Consider the following 20060-nt stretch of genomic DNA (forward strand, 5'->3'; position numbering starts at 1 on the left):
GCAAGATTTGGCAAAAAATTAAGTGTATGACATGTGGATCATATAACTAGAAAAGTGTGGCAAGTCACAAGTGTGACAATGAACCAAACACATGGCTAAGGTATTGTGGCATGACTAAGATTAGGCGTGGCAACCTTAGGCTGGGAACCAAACAGCCCCATACTCCCTCTGATTCTATTTAGTGTGCGCATAACTTTTTCTTTTTTTTTTCCGTATTACTCTGCGCCTTCGTGTTTCCTAGCGATCCTTTCCAGATCTGCCCCTGTTAAACTGTATCATTGGCAACCTCTCATATTAAATTTGCCTCGGGTTTCCAAGTCCTAGCCAATGGGCATGCACATGTCCACCTCTCCCTATCTCTCATGCAACCAATTAGTGCAAATCTGCCCCCTTTAATCGGGATTCCCAAATCCTAGCCAATGGACATGCATGCGTATTTTAACTCACCTACCTCCGATCAGCGTTGGAAATCCATCCAGCACAGGGGCATAACAGTCCAAAACCAGTCAAAGGTTGGCCTTATTGTAATGCGTGAACAGAGTTATGCACAAACTAAATAGGATCGAAGAAAGTATATTAAAAAAATATATCATTAGAAACTTTAGATATTGTATTTTCTAATGATATGATTTTCTGCTAAATAATATATTTTATATATGTCAAATTGATGATTAGATAGACGTGCATGTTTTCTAAACTATGACGGAGGGGTGGTACGCATAGCAAGACAGTACGCAAAGCTAGTTGACTGTGCGTTGGTGTCGGCCTGACAAAGCTGCGGACTGTGCGCACGGGCTGCTGACGTGTTCACCACCATCTTCGAAATCGGTGAAACAGGAGATAGCCGTCGAATGCGTTTTCGAATGGGGTTTCAAAACGCGTGGCCATGTCTGGTGGTGGAAGCATCGTTTCTATCGGAAAGGATTTCTGTCGGAGTGACGTCGCAGTTCTGTTAATATAATACTCCCTACTACGTACTCCATCCGCCTCGACGCCGCCTCCCATCCAAGCCGCCATGGCTATGGTATCCTGTTGCTCGGGCTCGACGCTCTCCCGCTTCCTCTGCCTCCGCCCCTTCCCCGTCTCCGTACCCTCCTCTCACCTCCGTACCCACCACAGCCCTGACCGCCCCACCATCCGCGCCGCCGCCAAACCCAGCCCCTACGCCGCCGTCCGCTCCGGATTTCCTTTCCTCCAAGCATCTTGGGGCAAGTCCAGCAACATCGGCGGCGGCGGTGCCAACCTACCCTTTGGCGGAGGCGACATCGGTGGCGGCGGCGGCAACGGCGGCGGCGGCGGCATGGCCGGCGACGGGGCCGAAGACGACATGTCGATTGAGGGCTTCCGAGAGCTGGACGGTATCGTGCAGTGGCTCCGCCGTCTGCTCCAGCTTGGCAGCGCCTCAAAGGAGCACTTCCTCGCCGACGACTTCTTGACCACTATGAATTGTTTGACCGGCGTCTTCGCCAAGGTACGCGAGAAAAGTCTGCATTTCGGTGTTTCAGCTGTTTGGAACGCCGAAAAGGAATCACATATCTGCGCGATCTAACTTTGATGTCAAAGTGAGCTTAGTGGCTCCCTGTTTGTTCTTTTTTGGAATTCGGTTGAAATTTGAGAGCCTTGATTAGATCCCGGTCAGGTCTGCTTGATTTAGCATGCTGCGTGCCCTCGTATGTTGTCACATTTATTCTGTTCACATGAGCACTGTTGTACGGGCTGACAGTTGCTGTTTATAGTAAGATCCCCTTTCCGAATTCAGCCGACTCAAATAGAAGTCAGATCCGACAGTAACTTTCCAAAGGCACGTTGGTCCTGTTTGATACTAACTGGGTTAGAGTTAGATTCTAATCCTGAACTAACTTTAATTAAAAGGATGTTTGTATGGCATGATTGGATTGCCTTTTCCAATCATTTGACTCTTTTAACCGGGATTTGATGTGGTGGGGGTAGAAATTTTTCTGGGCCCACCTAACTCTAACCCAATAAACACCTCTTGAATGGGTTAGTTCTTTTGGATGAATTAGATGCATCTAACCAACTCTAACTCTCATGTTTGGATGTTTTGATGTTAGTTCGGTCCAATCTAACCAACTTTAAATCTAACTCATGGATCCATACGGTCGTTAGCTATCATTTATAATCACGTGCGACTTGACCTAACCAAGCATGTTTGTTTTAGATGCAAAAAAGGAAATGATATCAAACAATGCCCCAGTTCCAAACTTCACTGAAAGTTACTCCCTTCATTTCTAAATATAAGTCTTTCTAGATATTTCTCTACGGACTATATTCGGAACAAAATGAGCGAATTCACACTTTAAAATATGTCTATATAGTACATCCGTATGTAGTTCGTAGTGGAATCTCTAAAAAAAACTTATACTTAAGAATGAAGGGAGTAGTTTTGTATCGCATTACCAATGCATACAAATTTTAACTGAAAATTAGCATTGTGCTGCACTACTAGTGCATACAGCTTTAGCTGAAGAATAGATAAATGCTCCTCCAGGGAAAACCATATTCAGCCAACAGTGGCATATGCATTAAACTTCAGAAATTTTACATCACATTACACTCAGTAAGGCTCATTCATCACATCTGCATCTTCCGTCGCCAGATTGTTGCACATCTTCAGTGCTCCCCTCTATGTACAGGAACTTCACCTAAATGCCAGTTGCCCTGGTCCTCCAATTGTTTGATGGAGTCTTATATATATATATATATATATATATATATATATATATATATATATATATATTACTATGTCGGGAGGGCATCCACATGAACTGGGGCACTAGCACAGCCTTGAAGATTTGATCGAGACCAGAACCAATTTCAACCGCCCTAACTTCATGGAAAACGCCATCACATTGTAGCCTGGAACATCTGGAAGCAGATGAATGGATTCATCTTTGAGAATGTTACCCCCTCTCACTGTGCTTAGCACAACTTTAAATCAAGCGTACTCTCTTTAGCTCATGCATAGGATCACCATCACTAGTTCCCTGCAGTGACCTAACTGCTTCCAAGGTTAAGCATATATAGGTTGTTTTCCTGCCCCCGCAACATTTTCCGTCAAGCTCAGCCACTTGTATACATTTATGTAATTTGTGGTGTTTATTTATTAAAAAACTTATATACTGTTGGAGTGTGTACTACACATTTTCTTGCTCTTCCTTGCTTTTGGCTTGCGACGCTTTGCCATAAATTAAAAGATGCTACTTTTTTTTCTTTTATCAGGACAATGTGGAGGGTCAACCTTCCAGCGGCATGGTATATGCTCCCACTTCCCTTTGATTATTTCCTTTATTGTTGCCCCAATGTCATGAACATAATGACATTGTGTCTTATCGACTCGTCAATGCTCAGCATGCTAGCAATCCTGTGGGAGCTGAGGCAAGCAACCATGGTGGCAAAAATGCTGAGGAACATGCACTAGTTCCAATTGTTCCAAATAACACTACGAATTTTAGGAGCAGTTACTCTGATAAAAATACTGGGATGGAAATAGCGGTGAGAACAACTTGCATCGTTTTCTTTCCTCTCCCTGTCCATATCCTCCTAGTTTTGTTTTTTGCTCTCTGACGTATTGTTTTGTTGATTCAGAAGAAGAGAGCAACGAACAGTCCAATTGATCATGTTGGCATAGGCATTCCTGATGATGAAAATGATTCTGATGAGAATGAGAAGAAAATGAAGGTAATTATCCTTTTCGTGACATTAAACTATACCAAAAGCTCTGTAGTTGTGCCAGTTTTTCTTACTGCTTTGTCTGAACTCAGGGTAGGCATGGTTTCGTCTTGAACACTGCAATCGCCTCACTTCCTTGCTTGGGGTTTCTCATTCCTTATTGGACTTTCTTTTGCTCAAATGCAAATTTTGACACTTGGAAGGACATCATTCCCACAGGACACCTTGTACTCACCATCATCAGCCTTATTCTGATAGGTCCTGCTTCAAGCTTCAAGGAGGGAGCATTGCGTGACAGTTTTGGATTCAAACTCCTCCAAATAGCGCAGCTTTTAATACTTCTGTGGTTGTGCTCAGCATCATTTATAACACTGCATGTTTGTAGAGATATTTCCAAATCAGTTGTATGGCCTTCTGCCTGTGCAGTCTTGTGCATGACGGTGATCATTTGGATGAATTACTTTCAGCCGGCAGAGGTACAATGCCTCTTGATCACGACTGATGATTTCAAATTAAAAAGTAGTAAGGTATCATACACATGTCCTTTGATTCTTTTTTCTCTTTCAGATGGTGATTAAGCGCATAAAGACTATGTTCAAGAAAGCGACGCAGTGGCTGGGAAATCTAAGCCTACCTGAATGTATAACTGCTAAATTCAAGAAAGTGCAAGGGACGCAGCTGAGAAGCCAGAGTCAGCCCATGGACACGGCGTAGGCAGACTAAGGTTCCTACTTTTTTACGTTCTTGGTTATCTAAAATTATACGTATTTGTGTTTCTTTCAGAAGAAGTGGACAAAATGATACTAGTAACGAATTAGGATAGTCCATTGAATTGTCGTCTATTGCCCTTTATAATGTTCGAAAATTGGGATAATGTAGGAGAAATATAATTTTGCATGAGCATTGTTTTTATTATGTGTAATGTCACTGGTTATATGAGTGAATGTACTAAGAGCAGTTATTATGACTGCAGAGAACCCTATATGATGTGCTCCCGTGGGGATATATCATTCGTGAAATCGAAGTGAGATGAGGCTCTACGCAGCGGGTTGAAGAAAATTTGCAACTGAACTTAAAGACTTTATTTCCCTTAGCAATTTGTTTCCCTGATTATGTTTTCCCCTGAGCAGATTCAGTGTCTATTGCAGTCGTTTGACTGATTTTGACTATGATTATGCCACAATTCAGTGTGTGTTTTACGATTTGAATGGGGTCGATATGACTGGTCGGAACTTATGAACGATTTGAGATGTGATGTGATCACGATCAACAGTAATTCTGAGGTAGCGCCTTTTTGAGATAGTGTTTTGTTTAACTGTACTGACGTAAAAAAATAAGTAATGGGGATGAACAAATTGCCTGCTTTATTTGGTAACTGATTTCGTAATCCTAAGGTAGTAGTACTTGCTTCAGTAATACTCCTACTCCAGAACGAAAAAGTAAGAATAAAGGCAATGAATAATACCTGGGTTTTTTTTGGTTTCAACAGGGAATGGTATTGAAACCCATCACAGTGGCTGTCAAGTGCGACGGTGGACGAGTTTCGCCGTGCTCCACAGTGATTTGGGCAGTCTGAGGCAAGAAAAACATGAGCATGTGCAGGAGGATGGGCACCTCCATAACCGCCGCCGGCAGCCAATGCCGCGGATTGAGTCACCGTCGATGCCGGAGATCCATGTGTCGCCACTAGCTACATCCGACGCCGTCCCCTTGGGCTCTGCGGGCTGCCGCTAGAGTAGGAGGACAAGGAGGAGCTGCAGACCAGATGGCTGAGATGCTCAAGGCCCAGCCACCAAGGACGGGAAGAGGAAGCTACCGTTCACAGGGGAATGAGTGAGGTGTGTGTTTGTGGATAAGGAAGACTGGGTGACCGAAAGTGCTGTTCGTTTTGTCCTCGATACCTCTCTCGTACTAGTAGACTCGGTCTGAGATTCCCAAGTCCCAACCGGACCGCTTCACTCTGACACGGGAGGCGACGAAATGTTAGCCGTCGGTCCTCCTTCCTCCCTCGTCGACGTCCGACGAGGCCTCCGGCGAAGCCTGCGTGGTCCTCAAAGTGCCATGTACAGTAGTATTTCCCACTTCGAGTCTGACCATTCTTCTTCTTTGCTTGCCTAGTGAAACACTGAAACTGGGATGCTAAAAAGTTGCACACAAATGTTCCCACAAACAACTTGCTGCTATTGCTCTTCCTTTTCCTCGCAATCGCCCTCGCCCGCAGCTTCACCCTCTCCCTCGCCCTCTTCTTCATCTGCCGCCCACCAGACGAGAAGGCCAAGACCATCTCATTTAATACCTCCCTGTAAAACGATTTGTTTACCCCGATTAGTCACTCATGAAAGCCGTCGACGGATGCATCCAAGTTCGGTGTGCCGTCACTGTATCTCTGCAAGATAATACATATACGAGGGAGGAGAAATACATTGATCTGCATCGGAGCAAATGGCATGTCATCCTCCTTTTGCTCAACTGAATCGTATCTGCACAGATATCGCAATGATCGTAACCCTTTTTGTGGTTATTGACTACGTGAACGAGCAGTAGTGATTGCTTTGGATTAAACAAATAAATAGCTTCAGAAACCTCATCATCAATGTCAAGAGGAATGGAAGTTAAATTGTCTCCAAAAAACAGCGCAAAAAAAATTTGTCTCAAAAAAGTATCAGTCCCAAAACCGACTAAAAATATCACATAGTTTACAAGCCAAATAAAAATTAAATTATCTCAAATGAAATAGACCAATACATCTATTGATTGTCAACATGAGCCCACATATGTCCAACCAAGTCATCTTGCAGCTGAATATGAGTTTTCCAATCACGCATTTGAATGAAATTCGGTAAACTACACAAACGTTGCCGCTCCTCCATGCCCATGCACAACATTCTCACTTTAAAACTGAAACCCTTATCGTAGATATGTTTCGGACGCTCATCCTCAACGATCATGTTATGCATGATTATACAAGTTGTCATTACCTTCCACAACTTCTTGATGCTTCCACATTTGCAAGTACTCGGGCCAAACACTGCAATCACAGCCCTGCAGAACCTATACATGAATTATAGGCACGTGGACTCGCTCATACGGACACACTCATCAATGAGATCATCAGAAACTCTGTATGTAAGCATCCGGATAGCTGCAGTGCATTTCTGATAAAAAGAAAAGCCAATCTTTCCAAGGCCATCCTCCTTGCACTCGAAATACTTATCGTACCCAACCACCCCCTCTAGAATACGGTTAAAAACATGTTTACCCATACGTAAATGGCGCCAGAATTGGCGATGTTTGAAGAGCGGATTGAGTGTCTCAAAATAGTCCTTCCAAAAAAGAAAATGGCCACTCTCTCGGTTGTGATTCAACGCAGGAGTGTGCCCTCGGATCGGTCCCTGGAACAACGACCGCTGCCTACTCTGATGGTCATGGACGACCAATACAGCAGCCACCATCTACGCATCGTCGGATGAGGAATTATTGGAGTCGCATAGGAAGTTGCGCAAAAAGAACTTGTCAGCGAAGTCCATTTGTACCTTTGGGGCATACCATCGAACAACTTGCGAGCGTCGTCGAAGAAACTGATCGGCGAAGAGATGCTCGCCTCCCCTGGACCATGTAGTTGTCCTGGTGGCGTCTGACGAGCGTCGCGGCGTTGTCGAAGGAGCTGGCCGAGGGCGTGAGGCCAAGGTGGTTCTCACGACGACGGTGGGAAGAAGCTCCGGTGGCCGGCGATAACATGGGAAGGTGGCGTGCTAAGAGGGAGGGTATGTGGGCGTGGACTGTTAGTGAGGGCACCGACATTGGTCGATGCGGTGAGAGGGCGACGACAGGTGAGGGGGCTCACTGTCGATGGGGGAGAGAAAAATGATCAATGTGCCACTGACTAGCGGACCAAGATAGAAGTAGGCGGGCATCACGCGCGTCCTCCTCGTGTCCACACCCACGCAAATGAAGCTCAAATTCAAAACAGTATAGGTTAGCAGACGGACGAAAAGCAGGATCACGTGTTAGACCCTTTTTTGTGTTCGTTTTTGACCCAAACACGCATGAAGGAAACAGGGCAACATTGGAGTTGCTCTAAAGCCCTAGTTGTGACGTAACTAGTGAACAGGAACCTTTGGTCCTTGGATGTATATACACTCTATATAAAGAAAAGAAAGTAAATAATTAGGAGTAAAAAGTTAACCTATAATAGCAAATAAAATTGGTTTTCTTTGCCCTGAAGTCAAAATTGGTTTTTTACGTGAAAATTTATATGCTAGTGCAAAAGAAAGTCAAGTTTACTGTAGAAAAAGCTCTCATTTTTTTTCCTAAAATTAATTAAAAAATAAATCCACATATACGCCCATGAGCCAAAGGGTATTTCCCCGGAACTAGCTAGGATGTCTCAAAGTGCGATGTAGTATTTCCCACTTCGAGTCTGACCATTTTTCTTCTTTACTTGCCAGTGAAACTGCGATACTACAAAGTTGCATAAAAATGTTCCCACAAACAACTTGCTATTATTGCTCTTCCTCACCCTCGCCCTCGCCCTCTTCATCGCCCTCTTCTTCTTCTTCATCGGGCGCCCACCAGGCAAGAAGGCCAAGACCATCTCCTTTAATACTTCCCTGTAAAACGGTTTATTTACTCCGATTAATCACTCTAATCACTCATGAAAGCCGTCAACAGATGCATCCAAGTTCGGTGTGCCGACAGAACCGTGCACAACCCTGCTGTCACTGTTATCTCTGTATGATAATACATACACAAGGAAGAAGACATACATTTATCTGCATTGGAGCAAATGGCCTGTCATCCTCCTTTTGCTCAACTGGTATAGGTGGGTACTTTATGCTGGACACCAAGAATCGTATCTGCACAGAGATCGCAATGATCGTAACCCTTTTTGTGGTTAGTGACTACGTGAACGAGTAGTAGTAGTTACTTTGGGTTTAACAAATAAATAGCTTTAGAAACCTCGTCATCAATGTCAAGAGGAAGTTCATCACCATCTTCAGTCTTCAACGCCCACCTGCCGTCCTCTCCCCTGGAAATATATGAACAAGAAATGAGACAGAAAGTAAACAGAATGTCATGCATAAAATATGTGCTTCGTCAGTCATAAATCAGGAAAAGAAAATCATTCTGTATTATAACCCACCTAACAACTAGTGCTTATTTCAGTTCAACGCATTTGAAGATGTTTAAAATAAATAGACGTGAATATGTACTCCGTGCAAACACCATTTTTTTTCTACACTGTTTTGTTTTAGTTCCTGATGCAATCAGAGTTTTCATAACAGTCTAGCTAAGATGCAATCAGAATATATACTCCCTAAAGAAATATAAGAGCGTTTGGATCACTACTTGTCGGTGCACAAGGACGGGGGTACCCAGTGCCCCTAACTTATGCACAGGCAGTAATAGCAAAATCCACCAACGAAGCACAGTCAAGGCCAAGCCCAAGACGGAGGAGCCGCTCTATGAGGGATCAAGGAGCGCATCAAGGAGACCAAGACTCCGGCAGAAGCAACCTACGCTGGCTAAGCGATGCCGGCAAGGTCAAGACAACGGCTCAGAACAGGCCCGAACAGCGTCAGTCACGTCCCCGGTGCCTGTTGGGGACCGAGGCGCTCGCATCTTCAGGAAGACCCGGCAAGCCGTCCCCCGGCAGGCACGAGCCGATCGGCCACCGCTCCACCGCATCGCAACGCCAGTCAGTTGTCAATGCGGTGTCGAGCCCCCAGGTGGTTAAGTGGCTCTCGCTAAGCACGTGGCGGCTTGGTGAAGACAGATTATGCCACCTTGACAACCGTCCATAGGCATGTCAAGCTGTGGTGCAATAGTTAGCTAGAGCGGTGGAAGGAGCTTGCCGAGGACACACACCCGCACGCCACCTAAGGCTGCATTTATGGCATTTTGTCTTGAGTGCCAGAGTTAGGTATGATAGCACTGTTAGCTATCTAATCATGTCTGTTTGCCACTGTGGACGCCCCTTGAGCTATAAAAGGAGGCCCAAGGCAACCTAGCACAGGATTTGGACCCCAGGGGATTAGGACCCAAGAATATTTGTACGCACGTAGTAGCTCTCCGCGGCAACCCTTGCCGGGGCAAAACGTCGTGCGAGCTTCGCAGCGACACGAACCTGGGTAAACGCCTCGAGTCTCCTCGTCGTGCCCCCTCGTAGTTTCTGCTCTTTGTGCAAACTTATATTTCTTTACAGAGGGAGTACATAATAAACTGATGTAGAAGACGCAAAATAACTCAAATGTTGACCCAAGAATTAAAATCCTACTCACCAATATAATCTGGAGATAAAATGATAAATAAAACACACCTCATTTTGCAAATAATACTGGTGACTGATATGTTGCAAAATAAAATCCAATCAGAGCAATGTGTTACCTCACTGTGCCAAATTGCATCAAGTGTCCCGGAATGCATATATCGCTGAAAAAATCAAGTGAAACTGAAGAAGGAAAACAGTAAACAAGTTAAAACTTAAAACTCGTCATTTTGCGTGTAACGGCTCTCAAATGGAACAAATTACATAGTGATAACATTATGATTGTTAATAGATGCCAGAACAGGATGAGAGCATGGATCATTTAAATCTTGTGGGCACACAAAGTACTAATGCTCCAACATAGTTGAAAAGAGGAACAAACAGGTCATCGGTAATCAGCTAAATGTACATGCTTGCCAAAAAATGAAATCTTGGAATCCACAATGAAATACTAAGCTCAATTTGTTTTTCCATGCACCAGTGCAAATCCAGACATTGTGCTGAACTATATTTTGACTTTGATTAACCAAATAAGTATCATGCTTATTGCTCCTAAAGCATTTTCACTTTATTCCAGTTGTCTTGTCTCTAGACTGGGCCCAAAATTCCCTAGATGAGGCTCAAAATAAATAAAATATTTTTTTGTTTAAAACTGGGTTTAAGTATGGTGACCAACCTTCCAAACTTGTAGCCAAGATATGTGGTAAAGTATGGAAAACAACCAAACATGATCATTTTGGCAGTGCACGATATCATGATTAAATTAAAAATGGCACAGCATAACCCAACTTTTCATCTTTTGCTTAGAAATTAGAATGGATATATCATGATGAAAATTATGAAAAGTTCCCCTGCAGTGCAAGATGTTATAAAAGTTAAAGACAAAATTACTAGATATAGGCAGATGAATTCAAGCACGGGGTTACAACAGGTTGCAAACCAATTAGTAAACAATAAGGAAAAGCAAAAATAACTAGGTCACCTTGTAAGCCCTTCTCATCATATCCACTGATCTTCCCAACAAGAACCTCCCCAATAAAGGGCCTGAACATCAATAACCTAAAGGAAACCTGTCCAAGATAGGGAAAATGAAGGGAATCTAAGCATGATTTGTAAAATGAATAAAAGCTCAACAACGACACACATTTTGTACTAACAGCAAATCAGAAGGAAGGGCATCCATGGTACAAGTAAAAGTTAGACATACTATTTATACTGAGTCATTCACAACAAGTAGCACACCGGCTAGGAAAAAACTAGACTACCCACTTGAGGCAGAGAAATAATCAGCATTAACTGACAGCAAGGAATTGGATTTTGACACCGAAATAGTCAAGTAAATAAGTACAAGTTGAGAGGAACTACTGCTGTTAAAAAATGTAGTTGATTAAAACTGGCATTAAAAAGTTTAGTGTAAGAAACAAACTGCCTAACTGGCAAACTTATTGTATTAATCTGAAAAGTTCCAGTTCTATGTAAACACAGCAATCAAATGTTAAGCACTGCTAAGAAAGGCTGCAGGGTAATTACATGAACACCAGTGAGAAACTGCAGAGGAACGAATTAACCTACTGGAAATTCAGGTAGCAAGCTCAATTGCACAAACTGAAGGGGTGGAAAAGCAATGTAGTGACACTTTTAGGCATTGATTTGTTCATTTCTTACAGAGCCTATACTAAAGAATGCAGAATTAAAAGTAGTAACATCTCACATTCCTTAACAAGCATAATTGGATGACAAAAGAGGTAGCACAAATTACTGTGTACGTCGAGCAACCCTCTCCTGGAAAGATGAATCCTCCTTCGACTTTACGGATGTCATAGACAGACACGCAGAGCCCGAGATTTGCAACCACCTACAGTGCAATTCCAAACACAGATTGAGTAATACATATAAGAACCATTGAGCGGAATAGAATTCCGGTACAGAGAACAAAATCTTGGCATGTACTGATGATTATGTGAGCTAGTTCACACTACCTTATCCAGGAAGAGTCTCTCGAGCTCGGACTTGATGGCGTCAACAAGAGGGCGATTCAGCAAGTGCGGAGGCATCGGCAGGTTGTGCTCAATCTGGCTCAGAACAAACATCCTTCACGTCTAGTAGTGCAACCAGGAAAATATTAAACCCTGGACAAGCTGCAAGCAGAAATGTCTAATCATGTGATGTACCTAACAAGCCATCAATGCATAATTTAAAACTGAGAGCCATAAGCCTTGGATATTTGAAATAGATATAATCTCCAAAGCTGACAGCCACATATCCACAATACTTTCCAAGTAGAACAGGTATCCCCCTTCTTTTCAATACAAAGAAACACAAGGCTCTTTGCGTTTTCTCGAAAAAAAAATAGATGAGTACATCGACTAATTACCTATTTTGACTGAATTTTCAGCATCCAAACTGATTAAGAGACTACTGGATAATTGATGCTTTCCCCAAAAGGAGACGCATTTTCCCTTAAGTTGTGCTCATTTGCTCTCTTTTCTAATTGTTTGTCCACTCTTCTTTGATGGTTTATCTGAAGTTAGTCTTAATGAAACGAAATCACTTAAACTATTTTTGTGATATCTGGTCAGAAGAAACAATTTGGGGCAGGGCAGATAGTACATTGTACTTAAGTAACATTTTGAATCATAAACCCTACAAACACACACAACCATAACCAGTCCTCTACAGTGTAGTATACACTCTCTGCTCTGTACTGACACTACTTGGTGACAGCCATGGCTGAGCCGAAGTTCTGGTCAGTTAGCAGTATATTTCCTACTTATAAAGGTTGGAGTTGGTGGTGAGTTCACATGTGGGACCAACAATCTTCATCAATAAACAAATGCACCCCTACCCATATTGAGAATAGCAACCTTCCATGAACATAAATAAACAAATGTATTTGTGCTCACATGTGGGACCAAACACAAATAAACAATACACTACTATTCATGTGAGACTAACACTTGGACACAGGTAACAAATGCAGAAATGCGACTCCAACTCAATATAATGCTCTTTTTTTTTTTTTTTTCCCAGCCAAGTTATTTCAGTTATATATCACAGAACAAGAGAGTGAACAGATTGTATTAGAAAACGAAGACGACGACATCCCTGACACCCTCCCAGACAGCACTACACAGACAGGCATAAAAGAGATTCCATAGGTCAGTCAACAGTAACATCAGTGAACTGAGCTAGCCTGAATCAATCACTGGCCTAAATGGTTTGCCCAGCATTTCATCATTCATCTTGTGCATCATTTACTTCACAACAATACCCAAATTGATATAGTGCTACAATTCACCTTGACCATGGTCTACTAGTACTTTGTAGCAGCATTAAGCATATATCAACTAATACAAACAAACTGGAAGCGATCGCATAGCCAAATTGGCACCCAGTCCAATCTCCAACCACAAATCGAGGTCGAACCAGGAACCGTCCAGCATACATATACTCCGGGCGAATTGAGCCCACCTGAATCGATCACTGGCCTAAATGATTTGCCCGGCATTTCATCATTCACCTTGAGCACCATTTACTTGCAGATACTATGCGACAGAACCTTGTTCCAGATCCCCCCAAGTCGATCAGAATATTGCAATTCACCTTGACCATAGTCTAGTACTACTAGTACTTTGTAGCAGCATTAAGCATATCAACTAATACGAACAAGCTGGAAGCGATCGCGTAGCCGGACTGGCAAGCGGTCCAGCCTCCAACCACAAATCGAGGTCGAACCAGGAACTGGGCACACACATGCTCAGGGTGAAGGGAGCCTACCTTGCAGGCACAGCCCAGCCGCGGCGAGGCGAGGGCCAGAGGGGAGGCGAGGCGAGGGGCGGAGGACGGCGCGGCGACCCCTGAAGACGAGGGAGGCGCCTGCGAGGGCGGCGGGGCGAGGGCTGGGCCCGACGACGCCGGGTCACCAGCGCGGCGGGACGCGGCGCACGGCCGGGGATCCGAGGCAGCTGCGGGTGGGGCGGGGGAGGTGCCGTTGGGGCCGCGGGCGCCGAGGCCACCCAGATCCGGAGATCCGTCGGCGGGTGGGTGGGAAGGGGTAGGAGGCCGCGCGGCGGGGATGCGGCCGGCCGACGGCACGGGGGAGGGGGATGGAGAGAGAGTGGGCAAGTCCAACCCGGGAAAGCCCGGGGACGGGAGGAGAAGCCAAAGCAAAAAACCTAAATGCTAAAAAGTGCATTTGTGCTCGGGACAACTCTAAAAAGTGCATTTGTGATCCTTAGAGCATCCACGTCAACAACAACAACACATCATACAAGCTCTTTAATGAAGTGTATGTTAATCGTATGTAAAATAACTAAGGGGGTCCACTAAATATGGAAGAAATAACCATACTTGTCTCGGAGCTTGTGCGTGAACCGTTGCTTCAAGTTCATACGATGTCATTCTCTTTCTTCTTTTATTATACGCCATGTCATCAAAATCATCTATGCGGCAATTTTACCAATGATGATCATACAATCATTGGAAATGCCCTTAGTTGTCCCGAGCGCACACTTCTTGCGTCGTTCGATCCACATTTAACGATACATCGAAGTCGTCGCGCGGTTGGTCAGGGTCGTCGGTGCCCGCGCCAGGTGTCCCGTGGTCGAGTCCCTCCAGCCTCCACCATTTCATTCCTCCCGTTTTGAATCACCCTCCATCCCTCTCCCCTTCCACCGGCAAAATCCCGAGTCCCCATCCAAATCCCCCAAATCAGGAGCGAGGCGGCGGTGTGGCGGCGATTCGTGACCGTTTTTGCCGCCGGAGGTGCATCTGGAGGCGGTCAATAGTCGTGCGGTGACGGAGGAGAGGAGGAACGGGCCGTCGCAACAACAACAACACCAGCTGCGGCAGTGCCATAGACGCGGGAGAGGAGGAACTGGCCGCCGCAGACGATGTTCCTGATTTCCAGTGCGACGACGGGGGGAGGTGCGACCACCACAGCAACACCAGCGCGCTGCTGTTGTGGTAGCAGGAGTCGGCGACGGAAGGTGCTGCAGTACCGGAGACGCGGCAGAGAGGAACAACAACCGAGGACGTCGTCGGAGGGTACAATCGCTGCAAGCTCCCCCTGGTGAGTTTATCGATTCCGTTTTGAGGCATGGGTTTCAGATCTCCTCTATTTTGGCACATCAATTTGAGTATTGTTGTCATAGGGTCCTTCTAGTGCATGTATGTGACGACTTGAGCTAGGGTTTGAATGCATGCGAGCTCCTGCGAGGTTTGATGATTGCTGAGTAGGTGGGTGGGTGTGCGGGGAAGGGGGTTCAACATTGGGCCTATGATTAGCTCGTCGTTTGTAGATCAGGCCAATGTTTGTTGCTCCAGTTTTGTGTTTGAGTTGCCCAACAATAGCTCATGAGTTGCATATTGTTGTCCTGTTGAACAAGGCAAGGCTTGATGTTGTAGGTCATGTGTGTGTCACGGAGGGGTGTTTGTGTTATGATGCTCATCACGGCTGCAGGTTAGGGGTTGTTTTTTGGTGCTTTAATTTTCTGCTAGTTTATGAGTGTTGCTGCTTAGTTTTATGTTTTCACTTATCCAGTGTCGTATCATGTGTTGCCTAGGTTTTATATTCCACTTGCCTGTTGTGTCCCAGATTTTTTTGCTATTTTTTGTGTACATTGCTCTGCTACTTAAGTAGTTTTTAATGTTGGAGCTCTCCTACTTAAGTAGTTTCTGTTGTTGGAACAGTTTGAATTTCATATAGTGGACAGTCCTATATTTGTCCAACAATCCTTTTGACACTTTAGTCGTGCTTTGTTATCGTGCTGTCTTTTGTATACTTCACCTGAATTTTTTAGGGTGCAGGATATACAGTTACAGTTTTTTGTAGAACTGAATTGTTTGAGTTTTGCTTGATGTTCTTAATTGTTTCCCTTTTTGTACGCAACAGAAAATAGATGGATGGGAAAAGCAAAAAGGCAAAACAGGATGATCCTCCTGTAGCAAGTCATGATGAAGTTGCGTCTCATGGCAACGAAGAGCATCAATCATAGGTGTGCGAAATTCCTTTAAAGTTTTATGTTATTTTTGGATATAACAGATTTTGTTGTTACTGATTTGTGTGTTTTTACTCTTCAACCACTGAGTGGTTCAACAATGATTGGGTACAAGCGTCGGAGTTGCAAGGTTATTATTCTTGCGACGGATGAGTCCTGATGATATCAATTCAAATCAGAGCCTAGGTGGAGATTCTGAAATGTAAATGTTGAAGGTCCAACCGTGGATCAACCTCAAAATCCAAAACGACAGAAGACTGGAGGAACTGAGGTATTTGCATGGTTGCGTGTGTTTTTCAAAACAGTTGCCCAACAATGTTGTCCAGTAACGAACATTATTGCTAATTCCTTCTTTCTTATTCATCTTGTTGTGCAATAGAGTCGTAGGAACAGGGCATCACCTGCAAGACTCTTCAAGTTGAACAAGGACTTGATTTTTCAGCAAAAAGGTGCCATCATTGAAAACAGAATTTGGTGGCCTTCTGGACCTTGCAGCGAATGGCATGCCTGGGGATCTTAGCCAATGGATAATGAGGCATTATGATCCTGAGATGTCGCAGATAGTTATTTCGAAAAGGGGCAAGATTCCTGTAGATGCTTGATACGTCCATTTTGCATCATGCTTTTATGTTGATATTTATCGCTTTATGGGCTGTTATTACACTTCACGGTACAATACTTATGCCTTTTCTCTCTTATTTTACAAGGTTTACATGAAGAGGGAGAATGCCGGCAGCTGGAATTTTGGTCTGAAAAAGGAGCAAGTTTGAGATACCTATTCTACGCAACTCCAAAAGCCGTGAAAATCAACAAGAAATTATTTTGGAATTTATAAAAAATATTGGGCGGAAGAAGTACCAGAGGGGAGCCACCAGGAGGCCACAAGCCTGCTAGGCGCGGCCTACCCCCCTGGCCGCGCCTAGAGGGCTTGTGGGCTCCCTGTTGGCCCTCTCGCTCCCATCTTTTGCTATAAGGAGGGTTTCGTTCCAAAAAAATGAAGAGGAGGCTTTCGGGAGGAATCGCCGCCGCCACGAGGCGGAACTTGAGCAGAACCAATCTAGAGCTCCGGCAGGGCCGTCCTGTCGGGGAAACTTCCCTCCGGGAGGGGGGAATCGTCGCCATCGTTATCACCAACACTCCTCTCATCGGAGGGGACTCATCACCATCAACATCTTCATCAGCACCATCTCATCTCCAAACCCTAGTTCATCTCTTGTAACCAATCTCCGTCTCGCGACTCCGATTGGTACTTGTAAGGTTGCTAGTAGTGTTAATTACTCTTTGTAGTTGATGCTAGTTGGATTACTCGGTGGAAGATTATATGTTCAGATCCTTGATGCTATTCAATACCTCTCTGGTCATGAATATAATTATGCTTTATGAGTAGTCACTTTTGTTCCTGAGGACATGGGATAAGTCATGCTATAAGTAGTCATGTGAATTTGGTATTCGTTCGATATTTTGATGCGTTGTATGTTGTTTTTCCTCTAGTGGTGTTATGTGAACGTCGACTACATAACACTTCACCATTGTTTGGGCCTAGAGGAAGGCATTGGGAAGTAGTAAGTAGATGATGGGTTGCTAGAGTGACAGAAGCTTAAACCCTAGTTTATGTGTTGCTTCGTAAGGGGCTGATTTGGATCCACTAGTTTAATGATATGGTTAGACTTTGTCTTAATTCTTCTTTCGTAGTTGTGGATGCTTGCGACAGGGGTTAATCATAAGTGGTATGTTTGTCCAAGTAAGGGCAACACCCAAGCACTGGTCCACCCACATATCAAACTATCAAAGTAGCGAACGCGAATCATATGAACATGATGAAAACTAGCTGGACAGAAATTCCCATGTGTCCTCGGGAGCGCTTTACCTCCTATAAGAGTTTGTCCAGGCTTGTACCTTGCTACAAAAGGGATTGGACCATCCTGCTGCACCTTTGTTACTATTGTTACTTGCTACTTCCTACGAATCATCTTACCACACAACTATCTGTTACCGATAATTTCAGTGCTTGCAGAGAATACCTTGCTGAAAACCACTTGTCAGTTCCTTCTGCTCCTCGTTGGGTTCGACACTCTTACTTATCGAAAGGACATCGATAGATCCCCTACACTTGTGGGTCATCAAGACTCTTTTCTGGCGTCGTTGCCTGCTTGCTATTAGTCCACAACAACGACACTAGAAGAATGTTGTTGACGTGTGCCTGACTTGATGCCTACGCGACAACAGAGCCAGAACTGCTCCCAGTTGCTCAACAATTAGTAATTGTCTTGCAATGGCCCACCAGCGTGTGGGTTCGCGGCAGTTTTCGAGGGTAGAGTATTCGACCCAAATTTGTTGGTTCGCACGATGGGAAGTGAGAGTATACTCTCAAGTATTAGCAGCTGAATGTGTCAGATTCAACCGCACCTGAAAGATTAGTATCTGCAAGCAAAGTATCAGTAGCAAAGTAGTATGATAACAACGGTGCCAGAAACCATCTGTTGACGGCAGACTTTACCTAACTGTTGTATCAATAGTGCCAGAAAAGTATTGTAGTAGGTAGCAGCAATGTAACGAGTAACGGCAGTGGCAAGGAATAGCAGTAGTGACAGCAGTAGCAAGTAGCAGCAATAGCAAGTAACAGCAGTAGCAAGTAACAGTAGCATCAACAGTAGTGACAGCAGCAGAGCAAAACAAGTAACAACAGCAGAGCAAAACAAGTAACAGCAGTAGAGCAAAACAAGTAACAGCAGTAGAGCAAAACAAGTAATAGCAGCAGTGGGACAAACTCGTAGGCAATGGGTCGGTGATTCGTTTGGATGACATTCATCATGCAACAGTTATAACACGGAGAGATAAGTGGCTAGCTCCCGTTCGTCAATGTGATGTAGGCATGCATTCCGTGTGTAGTCATACGTGCATAGGGAAAAGAACTTGCATGACATCTATTGTCCATCCCTCCCGTGGGAGCGGGGTCCAAAAGGATACTACGGGATATTAAGCTTCTCCTTTTAATAACGAACCGGAACAACGCATTAGCACTTGGTGAACACATGAACTCTTCAAACTATGGTCATCACCGGGAGTGGTTCCAGTTATTGTCACTCCGTGGTTGCCGGGTGATACGTCCATTTTGCATCATGCTGTCATGTTGTTATTTATTGCTTTTTGGGCTGTTATATTACTTGTGGTACCATATTTATGCATTTTCTCTCTTATTTTGCAAGGTTTATTTGAAGAGGGAGAATTCAGGCAGCTGGAATTCTGGACTGGAAAAGGAGCAAATCCTAGTCCACTATTCTGCACATCTCCAAATGCCCTCAAATTTTACGTGGATTTTTTCTGTAATATATTAAAAATACTGGGCGAAAGAACTACCGGAGGGGGCCACCAGGGCCCCACAATCCCCCACTCCGCCACCACCCCCCTGGTGGCAGTGGGCAAGCTTGTGGGCTGTCTGAAGGCCCACTAGCCCCCCTCTTTTGCTATATGAAGCGTCCTGGTCTGGAAAAAAATCAATCGGGAGCTTTTTCGTGGTTTCGCCGCCGCCACGAGGCGGAACTTGAGCAGATCCAATCTAGAGCTCCGGCAGGACGATCCTGCCGGGGAAATTTCCCTCCCGGAGGGGGGAATCGTCGCCATCGTCATCACCAACACTCCTCTCATCGAAGGGGAGGCATCTTCATCAACATCTTCATCAGCACCATCTCCTCTCCAATCCCTAGTTCATCTCTTGTAATCAATCTTCGTCTCGCGACTCCATTGGTACTTGTAAGGTTGCTAGTAGTGTTGATTACTCTTTGTAGTTGATGCTTGTTGGATTACTTGGTGGAAGAGTCTATGTTCAGATCCTTGATGCTATTCATTACACCTCTGGTCATGATTATGATTATGTCTTGTAAGTACTTACTTTTGTTCCTGAGGACATGGGATAAGTCATGCTGATAATAGTCATGTGAATTTGATATTCGTTCGGTATTTTGATATGTTGTATGTTGTTTTTCCTCTAGTGGTGTTATGTGAACGTCGACTACATAACACTTCACCATATTTGGTCCTAGAGGAAGGCATTGGGAAGTAACAAGTAGATGATGGGTTGCTGGAGTGACAGAAGCTTAAACCCC

General features: G+C 44.4%; 2 protein-coding genes and 1 long non-coding RNA gene across 4 annotated transcripts; 1 reads left to right on the forward strand and 2 right to left on the reverse strand.

Moving 5' to 3' along the window:
* Positions 1–1311: 1311 nt before the first annotated feature.
* LOC123452467 lies at positions 1312–4988 on the forward strand. Its single transcript, XM_045129119.1, has 7 exons — positions 1312–1471; positions 3241–3273; positions 3370–3513; positions 3607–3699; positions 3783–4166; positions 4258–4414; positions 4664–4988. The coding sequence occupies exons 1-6, from the start codon at positions 1328–1330 to the stop codon at positions 4402–4404; spliced, it is 945 nt and encodes a 314-aa protein (XP_044985054.1). The 5' UTR covers positions 1312–1327; the 3' UTR covers positions 4405–4414; positions 4664–4988.
* Positions 2426–3876, reverse strand: LOC123452469. Its single transcript, XR_006632604.1, has 2 exons — positions 3765–3876; positions 2426–3655 (listed from the first exon to the last, which is right to left on the reverse strand). It is a non-coding gene; the product is annotated as an uncharacterized LOC123452469 (long non-coding RNA).
* Positions 4989–7857: 2869 nt separating the features above from the next.
* LOC123452470 (DNA-directed RNA polymerase III subunit RPC8) lies at positions 7858–14087 on the reverse strand. Of its 2 annotated transcripts, none has more exons than XM_045129122.1 (8): positions 13736–14087; positions 11938–12096; positions 11718–11813; positions 10941–11028; positions 10078–10141; positions 8650–8719; positions 8457–8546; positions 7858–8300 (listed from the first exon to the last, which is right to left on the reverse strand). In XM_045129122.1, exons 2-8 carry the CDS (start codon positions 12046–12048, stop codon positions 8193–8195), a joined length of 627 nt encoding a protein of 208 aa, XP_044985057.1. In that variant the 5' UTR covers positions 12049–12096; positions 13736–14087; the 3' UTR covers positions 7858–8192. The 2 variants fall into 2 exon arrangements, with proteins under 2 accessions (XP_044985057.1, XP_044985056.1); XM_045129121.1 differs by having other exon boundaries at positions 11670–11813; positions 13736–14027.
* Between the last annotated feature and the right edge of the window lie 5973 nt (positions 14088–20060).

Source organism: Hordeum vulgare, chromosome 5H (assembly GCF_904849725.1).
Source record: "Hordeum vulgare subsp. vulgare chromosome 5H, MorexV3_pseudomolecules_assembly, whole genome shotgun sequence".
NCBI classification, from domain to species: Eukaryota; Viridiplantae; Streptophyta; class Magnoliopsida; order Poales; family Poaceae; genus Hordeum; species Hordeum vulgare.